Here is an 18,637-nt window from a genome sequence, read left to right as displayed (position 1 = left end):
CGAGTTGGAGTAGCGTCTCGAGCCTAGGGCCCTTCAACAGTTCATTCTACTGTTATTGGTCTACTTATGTTTTCTCCCTTTTCTCAGGTCAACTTTGATCATTTATGTTTTGGTAGAAAATCATCCATTTTCGGCCGGGTGCGGTGGCTCAAGCCTGTAATCCCAGCACTTTGGGAGGCCGAGATGGGCGGATCACGAGGTCAGGAGATCGAGACCATCCTGGCTAACACGGTGAAACCCCGTCTCTACTAAAAAATACAAAAAAACTAGCCGGGCGTGGTGGCGGGCGCCTGTAGTCCCAGCTACTCGGAGGCTGAGGCGGGAGAATGGCGTAAACCCGGGAGGCAGAGCTTGCAGTGAGCTGAGATCTGGCCACTGCACTCCAGCCTGGGCGACAGAGCGAGACTCCGTCTCAAAAAAAAAAAAAAAAAAAAAAAAAAGAAAATCATCCATTTTCTTTAGATCAAGTTGGTTTTCATAATGCTCTCTTAAAGCCTGTAACATCGTTCCTGTACTTTGTTATTCCCCCGAGGTGCACTGGAGCTTTCCCCCTATGGCCAGCCACTACTCATGGCCAACCCCAGTCTGTTCTTGTTCTCTTCCCAATCAACAAAACCTGGACTGTGTATGGGACAGCGACGTGCGCAGTTGGAGGGGCACCCCTGGCTTGGCTGTGTGTCCACATTCCGGGGATTTCTGGGACGTCCTGCTTCTCTGATTAATTTTTCTCTTCTTTCTTTCCTTTCTGAAACACAGAAAGGAGCCCACAGGAGGAGCGGCCTCACCTCCACTGAGAGGCTGAAGGCACACCCTGGGGAGACACAGGTGGCAGGAGCCTGGCGTGGCCCCTGTGGCTGCGACCAGCCTCTAGGGAAAAAACAAACAACTCTCAGAGGCGAACCCTAGCAGACACAATCTCTTTATTCCGTCCCAGGGATGTGTCAACTCTGTTTTTCCAAACCATCAGCTTTTTTGCTTTGTGAGTGATAACAATGTTTAATCTTTAGTCATTTACTACTCCTACTTTCTTTTTTTTTTTTTTAATTTTTTATTTTTTATTTTTGAGACAGAGCCTCACTCTGTCACCCAGGCTGGGGTGCAGTGGCGTGATCTCGGCTCACTGCAAGCTCCGCCTCCCAGGTTCACGCCATTCTCCTGCCTCTGCCTCCAGAGTAGCTGGGACTACAGGTGCCCGCCACCATATCCAGCTAATTTTTTGAATTCTTAGTAGAGACAGGGTTTCACCATGTTAGCCAGGATGGTCTCGATCGCCTGATGTCATGATCCGCCAGCCTTGGCCTCCCAAAGTGCTGGGATTACAGGCGTGAGCCACTGCGCCCGGCCAACTCCTCCTACTATCTTCTGATTTGGTTAATTTTTGTGTGTATATATGCAGTAAAATCACTTAAGGTTACAGCATTTCCTTTGGTTATATTCTATAAATTTTATTTAATTTACTTTCTAGTTACATTTTAGGTAATATGCAACTTTTGTTTTTTGACACAGGGTCTCGCTCATGTCCCAGGCTGAGGGTGCAGTGGCATGATCAGAGCTCACAGCAGCCCCCAACTCGTGACCTCAAACAACCCTCCTGACTCGGCCTCCCAAAGTGCTGGGATTCCAGATATGGGGCAAGGGGCGTGGAGCTCCATGCCCCCCCTGGGTCTACCACCCTCCAGGAGCATCCACACGCTCAGCTCTCCAGAAACCCTGAACCCTGTCCTGTGGGGGTTTTGTGGAGGGTTCATTACATAGGCATGTCTGACAACTGTTTATTAATCTAAATGAACAAAAACCCAGCAAGGCCTGTATTTTCAGACTTTCTTGGCCTCTTTGTGTAGCATTCTTTCCTCCAAGGTACGAGGCAGAACCTTCTCTGGAATGAGGGTCTTCTGACCCACAGATGAGAGTCCTGCCTTGGACAGGTGAAAGGAGGACAGAAGGTCAGAGAAAGAGATTCTGTTTCCTGAGGTCTAAAGCGCCCCAGCATTGTAACACATGACCGTAACGAGGGTTATGGGAGTTAGGAGTCAAGAGCCCTGGACTAAAACCTGTATCTATATAATCCTCATCTCACAGTGCTGTTCACTAGTTCCACCCAAGCTTGCTGGCAGCTGACCAAGTCTGTCAGTGTGCTCAGATAATCAGGGAGTCCCTCCATTTCATCTTCTTGGAGAATAGGCTTCTGACCTGCTGCCCACCAGCCTGGCTGCTCCCAACTCCTGGGAACTTCCTTCACTGCAAACATTTCCTGCAGCCCCACTGCTGGGTGGGATGCCTGGCTCCTGTCTCTGGGTCTTATCCGTCCTTGCTTTAATCCAGCAGTGTGCCGGCGCCGGCTGGCACGCCGCCTCTTCCCAACCCTGTCCACTAACTTCACTTCATCAGCGTGAAACCGGCCTTGGTGGGCGTAATTACACCAAGGAAATCAGCAAATGCTAAAATCAGGGCTCCTCCCCACCCGAGCGCTGCTTTAATCCCTCATTTTGTTGGCGCTTATCTTCCAGTGGCTTCCTGAGAAAGAGGTTGAATGGGCAAGAAAAACCTGTGAATATATTCCACAGCTGAAAATATCCTTATTGTACTCCCCAACCTGATTTTAGCTGAGCATAACATTCACATTTAGAATATTTTCCTTCAGTGGCCGGGCACGGTGGCTCATGCCTGTAATCCCAGCACTTTAGGAGGCCGAGGCAGGCAGATCGCTTGAGTAGTTCAGGAGTTCAAGACCAGCCTGGTCAACATGAAGAAACCCCATCTCTATTAAAAATACAAAAATTAGCCAGGTGTGGTGGCGCACACCTGTAATCCCAGCTACTCAGGAGGCGGAAGTATGAGAATTGACTGAACCCCAGAGGTGGAGATTGCAGTGAGCCGAGATTGCGCCACTGCACTCCAGCCTAGGTGACAAGAACACGACTTCATCTCAATAAATAAATAAATAAATAAATAAATAAATAAAATAATTGAATATTTTCCTTCAGGAAACAGCACCCTGCAGGGAGGGGAAGTCTTATGACCTTCAAAATTTGAGAGCCGCTCTTAACCTCCCAATGGCCTCTGTCTGCTGAACCAAGAAACCTGCAAAACTGCTGAGTAAACAACTATGTAAGAACTGGATACCATTTCAGTCACACATGCTTGCTGAAGGCCGCTGATACTGTAATGCCTCCTGTACACATAGCAGACTCTGAAGACTGCTAAGAGAGTTTGGGTCTCCGCTGGTACAGGACCTCGGCAGCCTGTAAGGAGATGACTCCCGTGGAAGTCCCCACACAAGTGCACCCAGTGTGAACTGTGGAAGCATCAGCCCATGCTCAGGTCCACAGGTAAGATGGCCAGGAGCCCCTGCCCTTGAGGAAACTTGGGCCACAGAGCTGCTGGTGAAGGGGGCAGGTGAAGGTCTCACGTAGCCTGTGTGATTCAGGCAGAAGTGAGAAGGACAGGTGGGAACTCACCAGGCGGACGACAAGCTGAAGGACTCCCAGGGAGCAGACGCTTCAAGGCCCCAAAAGGCGAGGAGAAAGAAAAAAAAAAAAAGGCCAGGTGTGGTGGCTCATCCCTATAATCCCAGCACCTTTGGGAGGTCAAGGCAGATGAATCGCTGGGCAACGTGGCGAAATCCTGTCTCTACAAAATATACAAAACTTAGCCAGGTGTGGTGGTGCAAGCCTGTAGTCCCAGCTACTCAGGAGGCTGAGGTGGGAGGATCACATGAGCCCGGGAGGTGGAGGCTGCAGTGAGCTGTGATCGTGCCACTGCACTCCAGCCTGGGCAACAGAGTGAGACCCTGTCTCAAAAGGCCAGGAGTGGAGGACAGGCCTTGGCCAGGAGGTTTGGCATGACTGGCAGGGGCCTCATAAGAAGACTGTTGGTGGGAGGAGCCTGCTGCAGATAGATGGCTGCGGCAGACCACGGAGCTTAGCCTTCAGGATTGAGATCTGGGGATGACAGGCTCATGTGTGCTTGTTGCGGGGCGGGGAGCACAGGCACGAGAATGAGCCCAGGACTCAGCTCCCAGGCTCGGCTGGGCCTGTGGTGGGGCAGTCAACATGGATAAGGCCTGGGCTTCAGAGGAACTTGATGAACAGGAGCCGTGGTTACCATCTGTGCCCTGGCCTTCCTTCCCTTCAAAGGGTGTGTTCTGAGCTAAGGAGACCCACATGAAATCTGAGCGGGCTCCGAAGTCACCAGACACCTAGGGAAGTATGGAAGGCCGGGAAGGACACACACAGCCAGGTGAGCCCCGCAGGGAGCAGTGCAGGCTCAAGGCTTCCAGTCCTGGGGTTGCAGGCCAGTTCTCCAAGCAGGTGGTCCTGGAGGCAAGCTGGTTCTGAAAGTAGGTTCTGAAAACAGATCAGTCCAGGAAGCAAGCTCTGGAAGTAAAGAAATTCAGAAAGCAGGTTCGTTCTGGAAACAAGTTCTACAAACAGGTAGTTCTGAAAGCACGTGGGTTCCAGAGATAGGTGCTAGAAGGAGGTGGGTTCTGTATCGAGGTTCTGGAAGGAGGCGGGTTCTGGACGGAGGTTCTGGAAGGAGGCGGGTTCTGGACTGAGGTTCTGGAAGGCGGCGGGTTCTAGAAGGCGGTTCTGGAAGGAGGCGGGTTCTGGGCGGAGGTTCTGGAAGGAGGCGGATTCTGGAAGGAGGCGGGTTCTGGAGGCCGATTTTGGAAGCAGGACGCCACCGACAGGCGCACCTCGGACTGGGGCCAGGCCTGGAGCCTCCGCTCCGCGGGCAGAGAGAAGAAAGCAGGCATTGTCGGAGAACTCACACAAGCACTTGTCCCTAACAAAACCGTTTTTAAAAACCCCATTGTGAACATTTTTGGAACAAGCCTCTTAGAGGGTCCCGTTGCCGGGGTGACGGGACGAAACGGCGCGGCCTGGCAGACTCCTGGAGTCCCCGCAAAGGCAGCCCAGGAGCCGGGCGCGCCGAGGCCAGGTCCGCCCTGACTCTCAGCTTGGGACGTTCCGTAGAGTTTTTCCTCCGTTTCCCGAACTTCTCCCGCAAGCTCGGCGGCCGCTGCGGCGCATGCGCAGTACAACCTGCCAGCCGGCCGCGGTCGTTCAGGCCTCGGTTGCCAGGGGTTACCGTCCCTCGGGTGGGCGGGGCTGGCCGTCCAGAGCCCGCCTTCCTAGAGCTCTGGTTGGCTGACATAGCTGTCCGTCGAAGCGGCATTGCCGCCTATTGGGCAACGGCCTGCTTGGCACACCGGACCCGTGCCACGCCCAGCCGCGCAGCGGGCCACCCCCACCCAGGAGGGACAGTCGGGGACCGGCGCGGGCACTGAGTAGCCCGCGGCCCGGGTGGTGCGGGAGGCCCTGGTCCGGCTGCGGAGCGCTGCGCGAGAGGCTGACCCCGAAGGACCCCCAGCGCGGCGGGCGCGGCGATGATCCTGGAGGAGAGGCCGGACGGCGCGGGCGCCGGCGAAGAGAGTCCACGGCTGCAGGTGCGCAGCACTGGCCCGGTGGCGGGAGGAGGGGCCCGGAATCCCGGCCCTTTCCTGCCCCCCACTCGAAGCGCGTTCCGGGCACCCCCCTCCCACGTCTCACTCGGCCCGGACGCAGGCAGGGAAACTGAGGCCAGAGCCTGCGTCCCTCCTCCTCTGAGCTCGGTGGAGGTGCTTCCAGGCCACTCATGTGAGCCAGGAAATGCGGGGAGCCAAAGTCTGGATCATCCTCACCGCTGAAGCGGGTCGGGGGACGCCCTCCTCGTGGCCCCCTTCTGGGCGGGTGTGGGGCTGGGCTCTGTGAGCGCCCTCCCAACACCCGCCGTCGTGTTCCTTTGCGGCACCTGTATAGCCTCCTTCCCTAGCTCGGTCCTCTCTCTGCACCGCTCAGGAACTGCGTGCCCATTGGGTGCACTGGTAGCAGCAGGCAGCGAAGCCTCCTGGGTATGGGAAATCGAGAGAGGTCTTCCCGGCTGTCCTCTCCTGACTTCCCAAACCTCCTCCCCTTCTGAAGTCCCTAACCCGGGGCGCTGACCGGGCAAGTGGGAGGGATGGGCAGGGCTATGGAGACCTGCTGAGTCTGTGCCCGGAAAGGAGGGGACGTCTGTGGGCCTTGCTCTGCAGTCCAGAGCCTGCGTGTTCCCTGCGGACCAGCTCGAGGCTGTCCCAGTGCTCCTGCCAGACCCTGGGCGCCCATGCCCATCGCGGGCTTTCAGCGGGGGGCTGCTCCTGCTCCTCACCCCAGGTGAGCCTTTGATAGCGCCTGGCCCTCCTCCCCTCTGGGACATCGGACTTCGTTGTCCCTGGTTCTACTCAGCTTCCGTGTCTGGACTCAGGTCTCTTAGAGGAGGAGGCGGTGCTATCAGCCAGGGCTTGGCTTCAGGTCACTGGGCTGCCAATGCTGACCATAGCCCTCAAGGACTCCCTTCCTGCCCACCCCTAGGCGTGCAAGAGGCTGCAGCACCTCCTGGGCACTGGAGGGAGAGGCAGCCTTTGCCCGAACCCTGTGAACTCGCTCTGGCAGGGCGGCCATGCCTGCAGGTGGCCTGGGACAGCAAAGTTGTTTTGGGTGGAATGTTTGGGAGGCTGTACAAACAAGATGTCCCAGAGGGCTCTGGAGGTCACGCTTTTCAGGCTGGGGGCTGTGCCCGGGCTCTCTGTCCTGGCCCTCCCTGGGCTGTCACCTTGGAAAGTCGGGGAGAAGCTGTTTCCAGGCTGCCGCGTCTCTCGCAGTGTCCAGAAATGACCCGCAGTCAGGGTGCTGGGGAGGGGTCTGTGGGAGGTGGCCGGGGAGCGGAGGCAGGCCCTGTGTCACACACACACCACTCAGGCCGTCCTGCCATCTGGAAGGTCTTCCCTGATGCCTGCGGCCAGGCTGGAGTGAGGCCTGTTCCACCCCCATCAGGCTGGCCCCCAAACTGGCCCTAATGCTCAGAGTTCAGTGGGTCAGGGGTCGGTCATTCCTCCGCTTAGAGACCACGCCTGGGCCTGAGGCCCTGTGGACGGGTCTGGGTGACTTGTATTTGCCCCGGGTATGATGAGAGTGTGCTTTCTGCGAGCGCTTACCTGGTGCCGGGGCCAGAGCCACAGCTGGAGTCCTGCCATCGGTGCCTCCCAAGCCCTGGGCCTCAGCCCGTCTGAGGAACAGGGTGAGTAAGTGGCCAAGGCTGCCAAGCTGGTAAGGGGAGAAGCCTGGCACGGCCCAGGGCGGCCAACCCAGCTGCCGTCCCTCCCACAGGGGCTGCAGGGGCTCCCGGGGAGGACCACAGAGAACACAGCCTGGCTGTATGCAGGTCCTGTGGTTTCCTTGGGAGGTCAAGGGAGGCCAGTGAGAGAAGGGGGAGCAGGCTGAGGAGGGAGAGCGTTGGAGCAGCAGATGGGCAGAGTGACTGTGCCCCCTCGCCTGGTCTCCAGCATGCCGAGTGGGTCAGCCTGAGGTTCCCTGGCCTGGCTGGACAGCAGCACCCTCTGGGTGCTGGTTACAAACGGATTCCTAGGTCCCTGCCCAGGTAGATTGGGCTCCAGGAAGAGGGGTGCTCAGGAACCACCAGTGCCTGGGTGCCCCAGGGAGCATCAGAGAGAGTGGTGGTCCCTGGCGTGAGTGGCCAGTCTGTGATCCCTCTGGCGTGCGTGCTGCTTGTAGCCCCACGTCCCAGGAGACCCCTGTGCGCCAATGCCCATTGAATTCTGCTCCCTCATCAGTGGGGGGCAGAGATGGTGGGTCGGGTAGGTGCTAATGTGTCCGCCCTCCTGGGGCTTCCAGTTCTTGCATTCAGGTGAGACTTCAGTGGGGGCAGAGGAGAGGGATCCCTGAGATGGGTGGGTGTCAGCAGACAGGGTGCCCAGGGCAAGGGTTCTGAGGGGAAGAAGCTGGTTGGCTCCAGGTGGGTGGCCTCTGCCTGGGGACTGCCTGGTCCAGGGCCAGGGGATCCTGGGGGAGGGTGGAGGTCTGGTCCTGCTCTGATGTTTTGCTGTTCCCAGATCTGGGCTGGGATAACTGTCTCCACATTATGCCAGTCCCCAGGTCAGCCCCATTCTGGCCACAGCCACACTGTTTCCTCACTGGTAGAGGAGCCCCACTGTCAGGGTTTGGGGGCTGTTTCTCTGTTCTCCGTCCCTCTCCATCGAGGCACGGCCAGGCCCTTCATGTGTGGCTGCCTCTCAGGACCCCCGCAGACCATAGCCTCTCTGTTCTTTCCTAATGCAAGGTGGAAATGGTCACAGTAGGGTGTCAGGGCACCGTGGGGGTGGTGGGGGGGGGGGCTCCAGGTCACCTTTGTCTCCAGAGGATGGGGAGGTTGTAGCAGGAGCAGGGGCTGAACACCTGTGTCCACGCCCCTTCTGCTGGGCACAACCTTCAGCCCAGTGTGGAAAGTGGGGCGTGGGCCTCCCCCTCCAAGGTCTACCCAGCCTCAAAGGTCCAGCTCAGGTCTGCTCATCCGCATGTAGGCCAGGAAGTCACTTGACCAGCAGGGAGCACTGCAGGTGGGGAGGCCGAGGAACGGCCCAGGGCCACGGCAGGTGCCTGTGGGGCTCTGAGGGGCCAGGTTCCCCACAGCTCTCCTGGGGCCAGGAGGGGAGCAGGGACCTGGCTAGGTGTCTGATGCCCGTTGCACAGCCAGAGCCCTTAAAGCCACTGGAGCCTTGCAGTGGGGCCTTTGCAGGGAGGGGGTGTAGTGCAGTGGGTGGCACGGGGGTCTCCTAGGTACTGGGCAGAGGCCCTCAAGGTGGTAGTGTGGGTGGGAAAGATAGGGATGGGAGGCGGGGGTGGGCAGGCCTCAAGTTCAGGGAGCTGCTCAGATCTGAGGCGCCCGTGCCTCTCCCACCTGTGGGCGTCTCCAGCCTGAGCCCCTGAAGCAGCTCTGGAGGGAATTTCTTTTCTGGAGGAGGCGGGAGTGGGAAACGGGAGCAGGATGAGGGTTCCCAAGTGCACATTGGCCCGTCCCCTGCTGGGTGGTGTCCACGGGGACAGAGCTGGGCTGGGGGGAGGCCAGCGTCCTGGGCCAGCACAACCTCCTCCCAGCCACCATGGCCTCTCTGCTTTGGCCCTTTAGCGCCTGTGTTCCTCCCCCCAGCCCCTAAGCACCGGCTCATCTTCAGTTCAGGGAGCTCCATCAGGCTCCCTCACCCCCAGCACTCAGCAGGAGACTGCTGGTGTGGGTGTACAGGGGATGGCACAGGTGTCCAGCAGATGGCGCAGGGTTTTGGGGGATGGCACAGGTGTCTGGTGGACGGCACGGGTGTCCAGGGAATGGCGTAGGAGTTTGGGGGATGGTGTGGGTTCCAGGGGATGGCGCGGGGGTTTGGGGGATGGTGTGGGTTCCAGGGGACGGCGCGGGGGTTTGGGGGATGGTGTGGGTTCCAGGGGACGGCGCGGGGGTTTGGGGATGGTGTGGGTTCCAGGGGACGGCGTGGGAGTTTGGGGGATGGTGTGGGTTCCAGGGGACGGTGTGGGAGTTTGGGGGATGGTGTGGGTTCCAGGGGACGGTGTGGGGGTTTGGGGACGGTGTGGGTTCCAGGGGACGGTGTGGGGGTTTGGGGACGGTGTGGGTTCCAGGGGACGGGGCGGGGGTTTGGGGGACGGTGTGGGTTCCAGGGGACGGGGCGGGGGTTTGGGGGATGGTGTGGGTTCCAGGGGATGGCGCGGGGGTTTGGGGGATGGTGTGGGTTCCAGGGGATGGCGCGGGGGTTTGGGGGATGGTGTGGGTTCCAGGGGACGGCACGGGGGTTTGGGGATGGTGTGGGTTCCAGGGAATGGTGCAGGGGTTTTGGGGGATGGTATGGGTTCCGGGGGACAGTGCAGGGGTTTGGGGGATGGGGTGGGTTCCAGGGGACGGTGCCTTATTCTCCAGTCTCTGTCTCTGCCTTCCTATGGCCACTTCCATGTGGCTGTGTTCACATTTCCCATCTCTTATAAGGACCCTTGTCACTGCGATTAAGGACCCCCCCTACTCCAGGGTGGCCTCATCTTAACTCATTATATCTGCAAAGACCCTATTTCTAGACAAATTGCACTCACATGTACTGGGAGTTAGGACTTGAACCTGTCTTTTGTGGGGACACAATTCACCCATAATAGATGGTCACCCACTCAGCTGGCTGCTGTGAGCTTGGGGGGCAGGACAAGCAGGCCTTCTGTCTAGGAAATCAAATCATTCCTGTATAATGGGAATAAACTAATTACAATGCAGACAAAGGTCTCATTCACATTAGCAAAAATAACTCTCTGTAGATATCTAGGGGAAACCCAGGAAAACACATGTGAGCTCTTTACGGGGAAGACGGAAAGGCCTGAGAGACGTGTGTGCGTGGAGAGGGTGCCAGGTCCACAGAGGGGAAGACCCAGTGCCATGTGCACGTTGGCCCCATGAATCTGCAGCTTCATGCAGTATCGGGTCAGTTTCATGGTGGCAGGATTCATCTTCAGACACGACAAGGTCCTGAGACAGAAGAGGTCCTGTCTCCCGACAAGGGCGGGAAGCAGTCCCAGGAGCCACCAGAGGCCTTGTCTTGCTGCTGACTGGCAGAAATGGCCAGATGGCCGCACGTGACACAGACCAGGCTCACCCAAGGGCTGGGTGGGAGTCAGTGTCCCTGAGCATCGAGCCCTGAGCAGCACTGTGGGTCTCAAAGCATGGAAGGAGTGGGTGCTGGAGAGGCAAGCCAGCCGGCCCACGCCTGGGAGCCCACCCAGAGGACAGCCACAGGTAGCTGCAAAGAATCTTGTCGGGGTGGAGACCCAGGCATTCCCACACAGCCATGGGGAAGAGCTGGGGGGAGGGGCGTGGTGAGAGGGAGGGACACATGAGGATCGCACAGGCAGGACCCCAACACCACAAGGATGGGGTGGGCTGAGGCATGAAACTGGATCACCCTGGAGTGAAATTTAAGCCCCAGCAGATTCGCACCACTTAAGAAGACACAGGAGCCATGAAAGTCCAGAAGCGGCCCTGCCGGGCATGCCCTGCTCTTTCGCCATGGCTGGTGCTGGGCAGGGCCGTGGGGGTGCAATCTGTGGGTACAAGGCTCAGAGTCTCTTCTCTGTGGATGGGGAGTGCACAGGTGTGCGTTCACTTCGAGAACCATTCCCAAAGTCAGACCGCAGCCTCTGCACCCACCATCGGGGGCCAGTGGCTGCCCCCAGAGCCTCAGGGACGCTGTCCTTTGAGCCCGCACCTAAACCCACACGGGAATGGTTGGGAGGCGTGGGTGAATTGGATGGAAAAAAATTGGGAGGGGCAAGGGGGATCCAGAATGAAATCCGGAAGTGCAGAAGGAGACCCAGAAGAATCCTACTGTGAGGGGCAGCCCCCTGCAGGGCTCCTGGAGCGCTACTTGTCCAGGCTGCCTGGTGAGGCCCTGGCTCCTGGTGTCCTTGGCAGGTGCCAGCCTCCCCTCCCGACCCCCAGCACAAGTCAGCAGCATCCCCCCCACCACGTCCTTCTGCACTGACTGCCTCCTGGTCCTGCTCTGGCTGGGCCCATATTCACACTGGCTCTGTCCAGCCCCTCCCTGTGAGGTCAGCTCCAGCCCCAGCCCATGGTGGCCACCCCGTTACCCTTGGGCAGGCTGCACTCCTCTCAGTGGCTGGCGAGGCACAGCCTGGTGCGGGCTCCACAGGGTCAGGCCGTGATCACCTGTGGCCTCTCTGCAGGGCTGTGACTCCCTGATGCATATGCAGTGCGGCCAGCTGCAGAGCCGCAGGGCCCGGATTCACCAGCAGATTGACAAGGAGCTGCAGATGCGTACGGGCGCTGAGAACCTCTACAGGTGAGTGCCTGAGGCCACCCGGCCCCAGGAGCAGGGCTGACCTGGGTGAGGGGGGCAGAACAGCCACCCAGGCAGGTGTCTGCCCCATGGCCGGGTCAGGGAGACAGGTGCATGAGCAGATGGATCCTGGGGGGCACGCAGTACACGTGATGCCCAGCCATGACCCTCACAGACCTGCCTTCACGGACTCTGTGCTGGGCCGGGGGTGCCAGGAAACCAGTGTCCCTGCCGGGTGTGCAGCTTGGGAAGCCCCAGCAGTGCACGTGGGGGCTTCTCAGAAGAGCCATGGTTGAGGCTGAGCTGTGGCAGGTGACGGCGCATCCCAAGGTTGGGGACCTGGGAGAGGGGTGGAAGACCCGAGCTGCCTGTTTCTCAGAGCACGCCGCGTGTGAGCCGCACGTGTGTGTGTGAGTGCAACTTCAGTACCCTTAGCACCTGCTGCCTCCCTGCCCCCATCCTGGCCTTCCTTGGGGACCCCTGGTCCCTTTGCCGGGCCCTGATGCAGGCACAGAGAGGGGTGTGGCTCTCACCCACCATCCGAGGAAGTGGTGTTTGAATGCTGTCGAGGGCTGTATGAGCCCCAAAGAAAGCCATGGCGCTGAGGGAGGTGCCCGCAGGCCAGAGTCAGAACATGCAGGTGCTGGGGTCAGGGGTGATGAACTGTAGTGGGTATCACCTGTGAGCCCCCGGATGCCACTGCTGCACCTGCCCCACCCATGGGGGACAGACCCCGTCAGCAACATCCTCTGCAGGGTGGGCTCGGAGCTCCGACAGATCAGCTGGCAGGAGGGTGGCAGTGGGCATGGGGCCTTTGGCTCTACCTTGGGGCTGGGCTTTCAACTGCCACGGCCTCCCTCAGAGCCACCAGCAACAACCGGGTGAGAGAGACAGTCGCCCTGGAGCTGAGCTACGTCAACTCCAACCTGCAGCTGCTGAAGGAGGAGCTGGAGGAGCTCAGCGGTGGCGTGGACCCTGGCCAGCATGGGAGGTGCGGATGGGGGCCGGGACAGCGCACACGCGTGCGTGTGTGTGCACGTGCTTCTGGAGCGGTTTAGGATGGTGGGGGGGTGCGCAGGTGCAAGGACACCCCCCAGGACACAGGTGCACGTGTGCTCCCATGAGGGAGGGAGGCACCCTGTGCCACAGAGCCCTAGGAGTGGACCCCCAGCTGCCGTGTACAGCAGGGTTTGGCCTTACAGTCTGAAGTCGATGCTTCTGGTTGTAGTGAAGCTGTTACTGTCCCCATGATCCCCCTGGGCCTGAAGGAGACCAAGGAGCTGGACTGGTCTACACCACTGAAGGTAGGCACTGGCCTATGAGCTCTGAGGGACACGGCCCTGCCCTGGGACCAAGGGGGTCTTGGAGGCTTCCTGGTCCAGCTGTCTCATTGAACAGATAGGGAAACTGAGGCCCAGAGGGAGGGAGGGCTGAAAGGGACACCAGGGACCTGGCAGAAGTGGCCACAGAGACCCAGCCTCTGCTGTGTTCAGGGCCCGCACTGGTGCCTGCGCCGCAGGCTGGGGCTGATCCCATAGAGTGGGTATGAACACGTGGCCTGCCCTCGGACAGGCAATGCCCTAAGAGGATGGGGCCTGGAAGCCCCAGCCGGGGCACAGGGTCCAGATTCGCCCACAGAGGGCACCACCGGCTTGGGACCACACACCCAGCACTGACTCATGAGGGTCCTGGAGAGGGCTCAGACCCCAGAACAGACTGGCACTGCCCGGCAGGGCCCTGCAGGAGCCACTGACTGTGTTCAGTGTTGGAGTCACTGAGTGGCAGATGGCACCTGCCTCCCGGCCATGGGGATGAATAAGGAAACACACATAAAAGTAGCGCTGAGTCTCCAGGCGCCACCTCTGTGATGGGAAACCCCAGGGCCAGAGGGGCTCCAAGCTGCATCAACCCACCAGGTCCCTCCGTACAGTTGGCCCCAGCCCTTCTCTGGGGCTTCTCCTGAGGGGCCCAGGGCCCCCACCCTGCATGGCAGCCAGCCTGCTGTGCGACACAGCCCTCCTCCACCATGAGTCTTTCCCCACGGTGGGTTGGGACACCTCAGGGAAGGAGGCCAGGCACAGGGGTACTGTGGATGCCAACACCTGCCCCCCATCAGGAGCTGATCTCGGTGCACTTTGGAGAGGACGGCGCTTCCTACGAGGCAGAAATCAGAGAGCTGGAGGCCCTGCGGCAGGTGTGTGGTTCCCCCGCCCGCCCACCCTCCTGCAGTCCTGGGAGACACATGCAGAGGCTGAGGCTTAAGTCAGGAACAGACAGCGGAGCTCAGTGTGGACGTCTGGAGGATGTGGGGAGACGGGCGCACCAAGGACCCTGTGTGTGCAGACCCAGCCGGGGCGTGTCGAGGGGCTGGCAGGTGGCCCCGGTGCCGCACGCTGCTGGCCTTTGGGAGTTTCGGCTGCCCAGGGCCCCTCTGGCTTTGCCTCCCCGCCCCCCATGGTGCTGATGCCCACGGGACTTCCCAGGGCAGTGTGTGTGAGTGGGATGGACCAGGGCGGTGGGGCCCAGCGGCTCCTGCCCTGCAGGCCATGCGGACCCCCAGCCGGAATGAGGCGGGCCTGGAGCTGCTCACAGCCTACTATAACCAGCTGTGCTTCCTGGATGCGCGCTTCCTCACCCCTGCCAGGAGCCTCGGGCTCTTCTTCCACTGGTAGGGGCTCTGCGGGCGGGGGCACCCTGGGGAGGGGAGGCCTGGCCTCGGGAACTGTGGGAACTCCGCCCAGCCTGACCTGACACTGCAGGTACGACTCGCTTACTGGGGTCCCGGCCCAGCAGCGCGCCCTGGCCTTCGAGAAGGGCAGCGTTCTCTTCAACATCGGCGCCCTCCACACGCAGATTGGGGCGCGCCAGAACCGCTCCTGCGCCGAGGGTGCCCACCGCGCTGTGGAGGCCTTCCAGAGGGCCGCTGGTGAGGGCGGCCCGGGCCGCGGGGGGGCAGGGTGTGGTGCCAGGGTGTTGCAGAGCCCCTTCTGCAGGGCAGGAGCTGGGGGGTGGTTAGGACGTCAGTCCCTCAGGTAGGGGGGCTGAACACATCGGGCCCATGCGTGTCCCAGGAGCGGCCCTAGCTGGCCTCCCTGAGTGCTGCATGGGGCAGAGATGGGCAGGTCAGGGCCCTGCCTGTGTGAGCACCCCTCCCTCCGCAGGGACCTTCAGCCTCCTGAGGGAGAACTTCTCCCATGCGCCGAGCCCAGACATGAGCCCTGCGTCCCTCTGCGCACTGGAGCAGCTCATGATGGCCCAGGCCCAGGAATGTGTGTTTGAGGGTCTCTCACCCCCTGCCTCCATGGCCCCCCAAGACTGCCTGGCCCAGCTGCGCCTGGCGCAGGAGGCTGCCCAGGTGAGCTCGGGCACCCGTGTCAGGGTGCAGGGGGTGGGGCCGAGCTGGGGCCAGAGCCCAGGTCCAGGCAAGCGTGAGCTCTCCCGCCTCCTTCCTTGTGTGTCAGCCCCAAGCCAGCTGTTGTCCTGCTCCCTGGGGGGCTGGTCAGGAACCTGGGCGCCCAAGCCTCTGCCTCCAGGGAATGGCATGAAGCGGCAGGAACTGGGGTGCCAGGGAGGCTGCTGGGATGGTGGTCGGAGCGGGTGGAGGCTGGGTAGGGAGAGGCAGTCACCACCGGAGAGTGGGAGGCCCTCGCGTGCCTGCCATGTCCACCGGCAGGTGGCAGCCGAGTACAGACTAGTGCACCAGACCATGGCCCAGCCACCCGTCCACGACTACATGCCTGTCTCCTGGACTGCCCTGGTGCATGTCAAGGCTGAGTACTTCCGCTCCCTGGCCCACTACCACGTAGCCATGGCCCTCTGCGACGGCTCCCGTGAGTGCCCACCGCACTTGCCCATGATGCTGCAAAGGCCCCCGCTCAGGGCTCATGGCCTCTCTGTCCCCCAGCAGCGACCGAGGGAGAGCTCCCCACACACGAGCAGGTCTTCCTCCAGCCCCCCACCTCCTGCAAGCCCCAAGGCCCTGTGCTGCCACAGGAGCTGGAGGAGCGCAGGCAGCTTGGTAAGGCGCCCATGGATGGAGGGCCCTGGGGGCTCAGGTGGTCACCAACAGTGGCAGGGTGTCCCCCACCACACTCACGCTGTTTGCCACCTGGTGTCCCCATGCTAACGAGTTGGGCCACCTACCTATCCCTGGATGCCCTGTGCCTGATGGGTGACGGTCCAGCACAGGGGCCCCAGGAGTGCTGGCAGCCTCTGAGCAGGAGGGAGACCCCTGGGAGCAGCTTGTCCCTGGCCCCTGCTTGTATGAGGCAGAGCCCTCCTGCACAGCCAGCTCCTCACCCCTGTGGCATACGCCTACAGCAAAAGTGGCTGTGATGAGCCCCACAGCCCTGGCTTTGCCCACTCCTTCTGCCACGTCCCAGGGCCCACAGGCCCACATGGTATGTGACGTCCCAGTGCCCCGCGTACAGGCAAGGCACACCTGAAGCGCGCCATCCTGGGGCAGGAGGAGGCGCTGCGGCTGCACGCCCTGTGCCGCGTCCTGCGAGAGGTGGACCTGCTGCGGGCTGTGGTCGCCCAGACGCTGCAGCGCTCACTGGCCAAGTATGCGGAGCTTGACCGTGAGGATGACTTCTGTGAGACTGCCGAGGCCCCAGACATCCAGCGTGAGCAGCCAGGGCCTGTGTGGGTGGCTGCATCCCCGGCCAGGGTGGGGGCCTTCGTCCTGGAGAAAGGGAGGCTGATTGCCTTAAAGATGCAATCGCCACGATGAATTCAACAGCAGTAGCACTTTCCAGGCCACAATCTCAGGCCCACAGAGCTGCCGGGCCCTTCAGGGGCCTGGGGGATGGCCACGCCCCTCAGCCCCTCCCTCCCTGCACTGGCCTACCCTGAGGGGAAGCCCACAGACCCGGGACAGGCACACCTGGGACTTCAGGGAGGGATTCTGGGAGCCACTTGTGGCAGAGGAGGCTATGTGTTCAGGGCACCTGGGGCAGCTCCCCCCGCCATTGCAGTGCGGCCAGGCCAGGAGGTCAGAGGCAGGGCCTGTGTGCGCTCGGGGTCATGCCCTGCGCCCTGGAAAATCCCCGGGGCAGGTCTCCACAGGCTCCCAGCTTAGCTCTGCTCTTCCACCCTCTCAGCTAAGACCCACCAGAAGCCAGAGGCCAGGACGCCGCGCCTGTCCCCGGGGAAGGGGCCTGACATCTTCCATCGGCTGGTGAGCACACCTGTCCCCAGACACCCCCAGCACGGGCAGCTCGGGCTGCGTGGCTCTGACCAGCACGTGGCCTCAGGCCGTTGATGGCGGTCCAGCCCTGCCCACCCTCCTTGTGGAACCCCACGGCGTCCCTCGGTGCACAGGTTGGATGGACGTGCTGATTAGGCGGGGTCTCCTCAGTGTATGACCCAGTTGGGCCTCTGACCTCTGAGCCCCCGCCAGGGGCCCCTGTCTGTGTTCTCAGCCAAGAACCGGTGGCGGCTGGTGGGGCCCGTCCACCTGACCCGAGGAGACAGTGGCTTCGGCCTCACGCTTCGGGGAGACTCGCCTGTCCTCATCGCTGCTGTCATTCCAGGGAGCCAGGCCGCGGTAAGGGCCCCACCGGCCTCCTGAGGCTGAGTCCCCAGAGCCAGGCAGGGTGTCCTGTCCCTGCCTCACCATCCAAGTCTCCCCACAGGCGGCCGGCCTGAAGGAGGGTGACTACATTGTGTCAGTGAACGGGCAGCCGTGCAGGTGGTGGAGACACGCAGAGGTGGTGGCGGAGCTGAAGGCTGCGGGAGAGGCGGGTGCCAGCCTGCAGGTGGTGTCAGTGCTGCCCAGCTCTAGGCTGCCCACCTTGGTGAGCCCTGGGGGCCCCGGAGGGGTGGTCCCCAGCCTGCTGTCCCCACCCTGGCCCTGGGCGTGCCCTGGATGCTTGAGCAGCATTGGGAAGGGGAGGTGGGGCTGCGGGTAACCCTCCCCGGGCTGCCTCCTGGGCAGGGGCCACCTGTGCTGTGGCCTCCATCTGAGGGCTCCTGCCCTGACCCCGAGGATGCTGAGCCCACCCCTCACTGGGCCTCTGTATCCTCAGACTGGAGGCTTCTGGGCCAGGTGCTCCATCCCAGAAGTTTCATCTACCCAGCATGGTTGAACCAGGGTTGGGTGAAACCCGTGGGGCCCCTACTATGTGGTCACCCTGATGGGAGCCCCCAAACAAGCCCCCGTGTGCCAGCCCCTTCCAGGTGGTTCTCACCCCTCCCAGACTGGCTGCAGGTGGGGACAGGCCAGCAGTGGCTGACCACAGTCTATCTCTGTCCCTGCTACAGGGGGACCGCCGACCCGCCCTGCTGGGCCCCAGGGGGCTTCTAAGCAGCCAGAGGGAGCATGGCTGCAAGACCCCGGCATCCACGTGGGCCAGCCCCCGGCCCCTCCTCAGCTGGAGCCGAAAAGCCCAGCAGGGCAAGCCTGGAGGCTGCTCCCAGCCCCGTGCCCCAGTGAAGCCAGCTCTGCCCTCATCCTCGAAGTGCCCAGGGTGGCTGTGAGGGCCAGGCTCCCTGCACACCTCAGCCCTGGCTCCAGCTGGTGGGAAGCACCAAGCATGCCCTCCCCACCCAGAGGACCTCTGGGCAATGCCTGCCCCGCCTCATGCCAGAGGCTGCCTCGGGCACCTGCCTGCCCATTAAAGACTATGGTCAGACCTGTCTGAGCCCAGTGATGGGAGCTGTGGCCTCTTCACCCACACACAGGAAGGGTGCCAGTCCCTCTGCCAGTCTGAGGTCAGCTTCCTGGGGCTGCCCCACCCTGAGGGCTCCTCACAGGAGGTGCTCCTCACAGCCATCACGTCTGTGCCCCCGGGCTCTGTCCACCCTGCTGCTGCCGTGGGCACAGACCCTGAGGTCTCAGTCCTGCCTCCGGCCAAGTTTCTGCCTGGTGCCCAGTGACTCCTGCTGGGCACCCCTTCGCTCGCTGCCCCTCCACCATGC

The 18,637-nt window shown here is 61.3% G+C and overlaps 1 protein-coding gene across 3 annotated transcripts; it reads left to right on the top strand.

Moving 5' to 3' along the window:
- Positions 1–5,106: 5,106 nt before the first annotated feature.
- LOC105488444 (rhophilin Rho GTPase binding protein 1) lies at positions 5,107–18,360 on the top strand. Of its 3 annotated transcripts, XM_071067683.1 has the most exons (16): positions 5,107–5,449; positions 10,182–10,656; positions 11,604–11,719; positions 12,579–12,707; positions 12,945–13,020; positions 13,833–13,910; positions 14,260–14,384; positions 14,476–14,642; positions 14,878–15,071; positions 15,390–15,546; positions 15,621–15,734; positions 16,147–16,341; positions 16,819–16,895; positions 17,118–17,264; positions 17,353–17,514; positions 17,981–18,360. In XM_071067683.1, the coding sequence occupies exons 3-16, from the start codon at positions 11,619–11,621 to the stop codon at positions 18,194–18,196; spliced, it is 1,938 nt and encodes a 645-aa protein (XP_070923784.1). In that variant the 5' UTR covers positions 5,107–5,449; positions 10,182–10,656; positions 11,604–11,618; the 3' UTR covers positions 18,197–18,360. The 3 variants fall into 3 exon arrangements, with proteins under 3 accessions (XP_070923784.1, XP_011750774.2, XP_011750776.2); XM_011752472.3 differs by lacking the exon at positions 10,182–10,656; XM_011752474.3 differs by lacking the exon at positions 10,182–10,656 and having other exon boundaries at positions 5,111–5,449; positions 15,624–15,734.
- Positions 18,361–18,637: the final 277 nt, after the last annotated feature.

Source organism: Macaca nemestrina, chromosome 8, assembly GCF_043159975.1.
Source record: "Macaca nemestrina isolate mMacNem1 chromosome 8, mMacNem.hap1, whole genome shotgun sequence".
Lineage (NCBI taxonomy): Eukaryota > Metazoa > Chordata > Mammalia > Primates > Cercopithecidae > Macaca > Macaca nemestrina.
The sequence above is the reverse complement of the archived record's forward strand: the minus strand, read 5'-3'. Positions and strand labels throughout refer to the sequence as shown.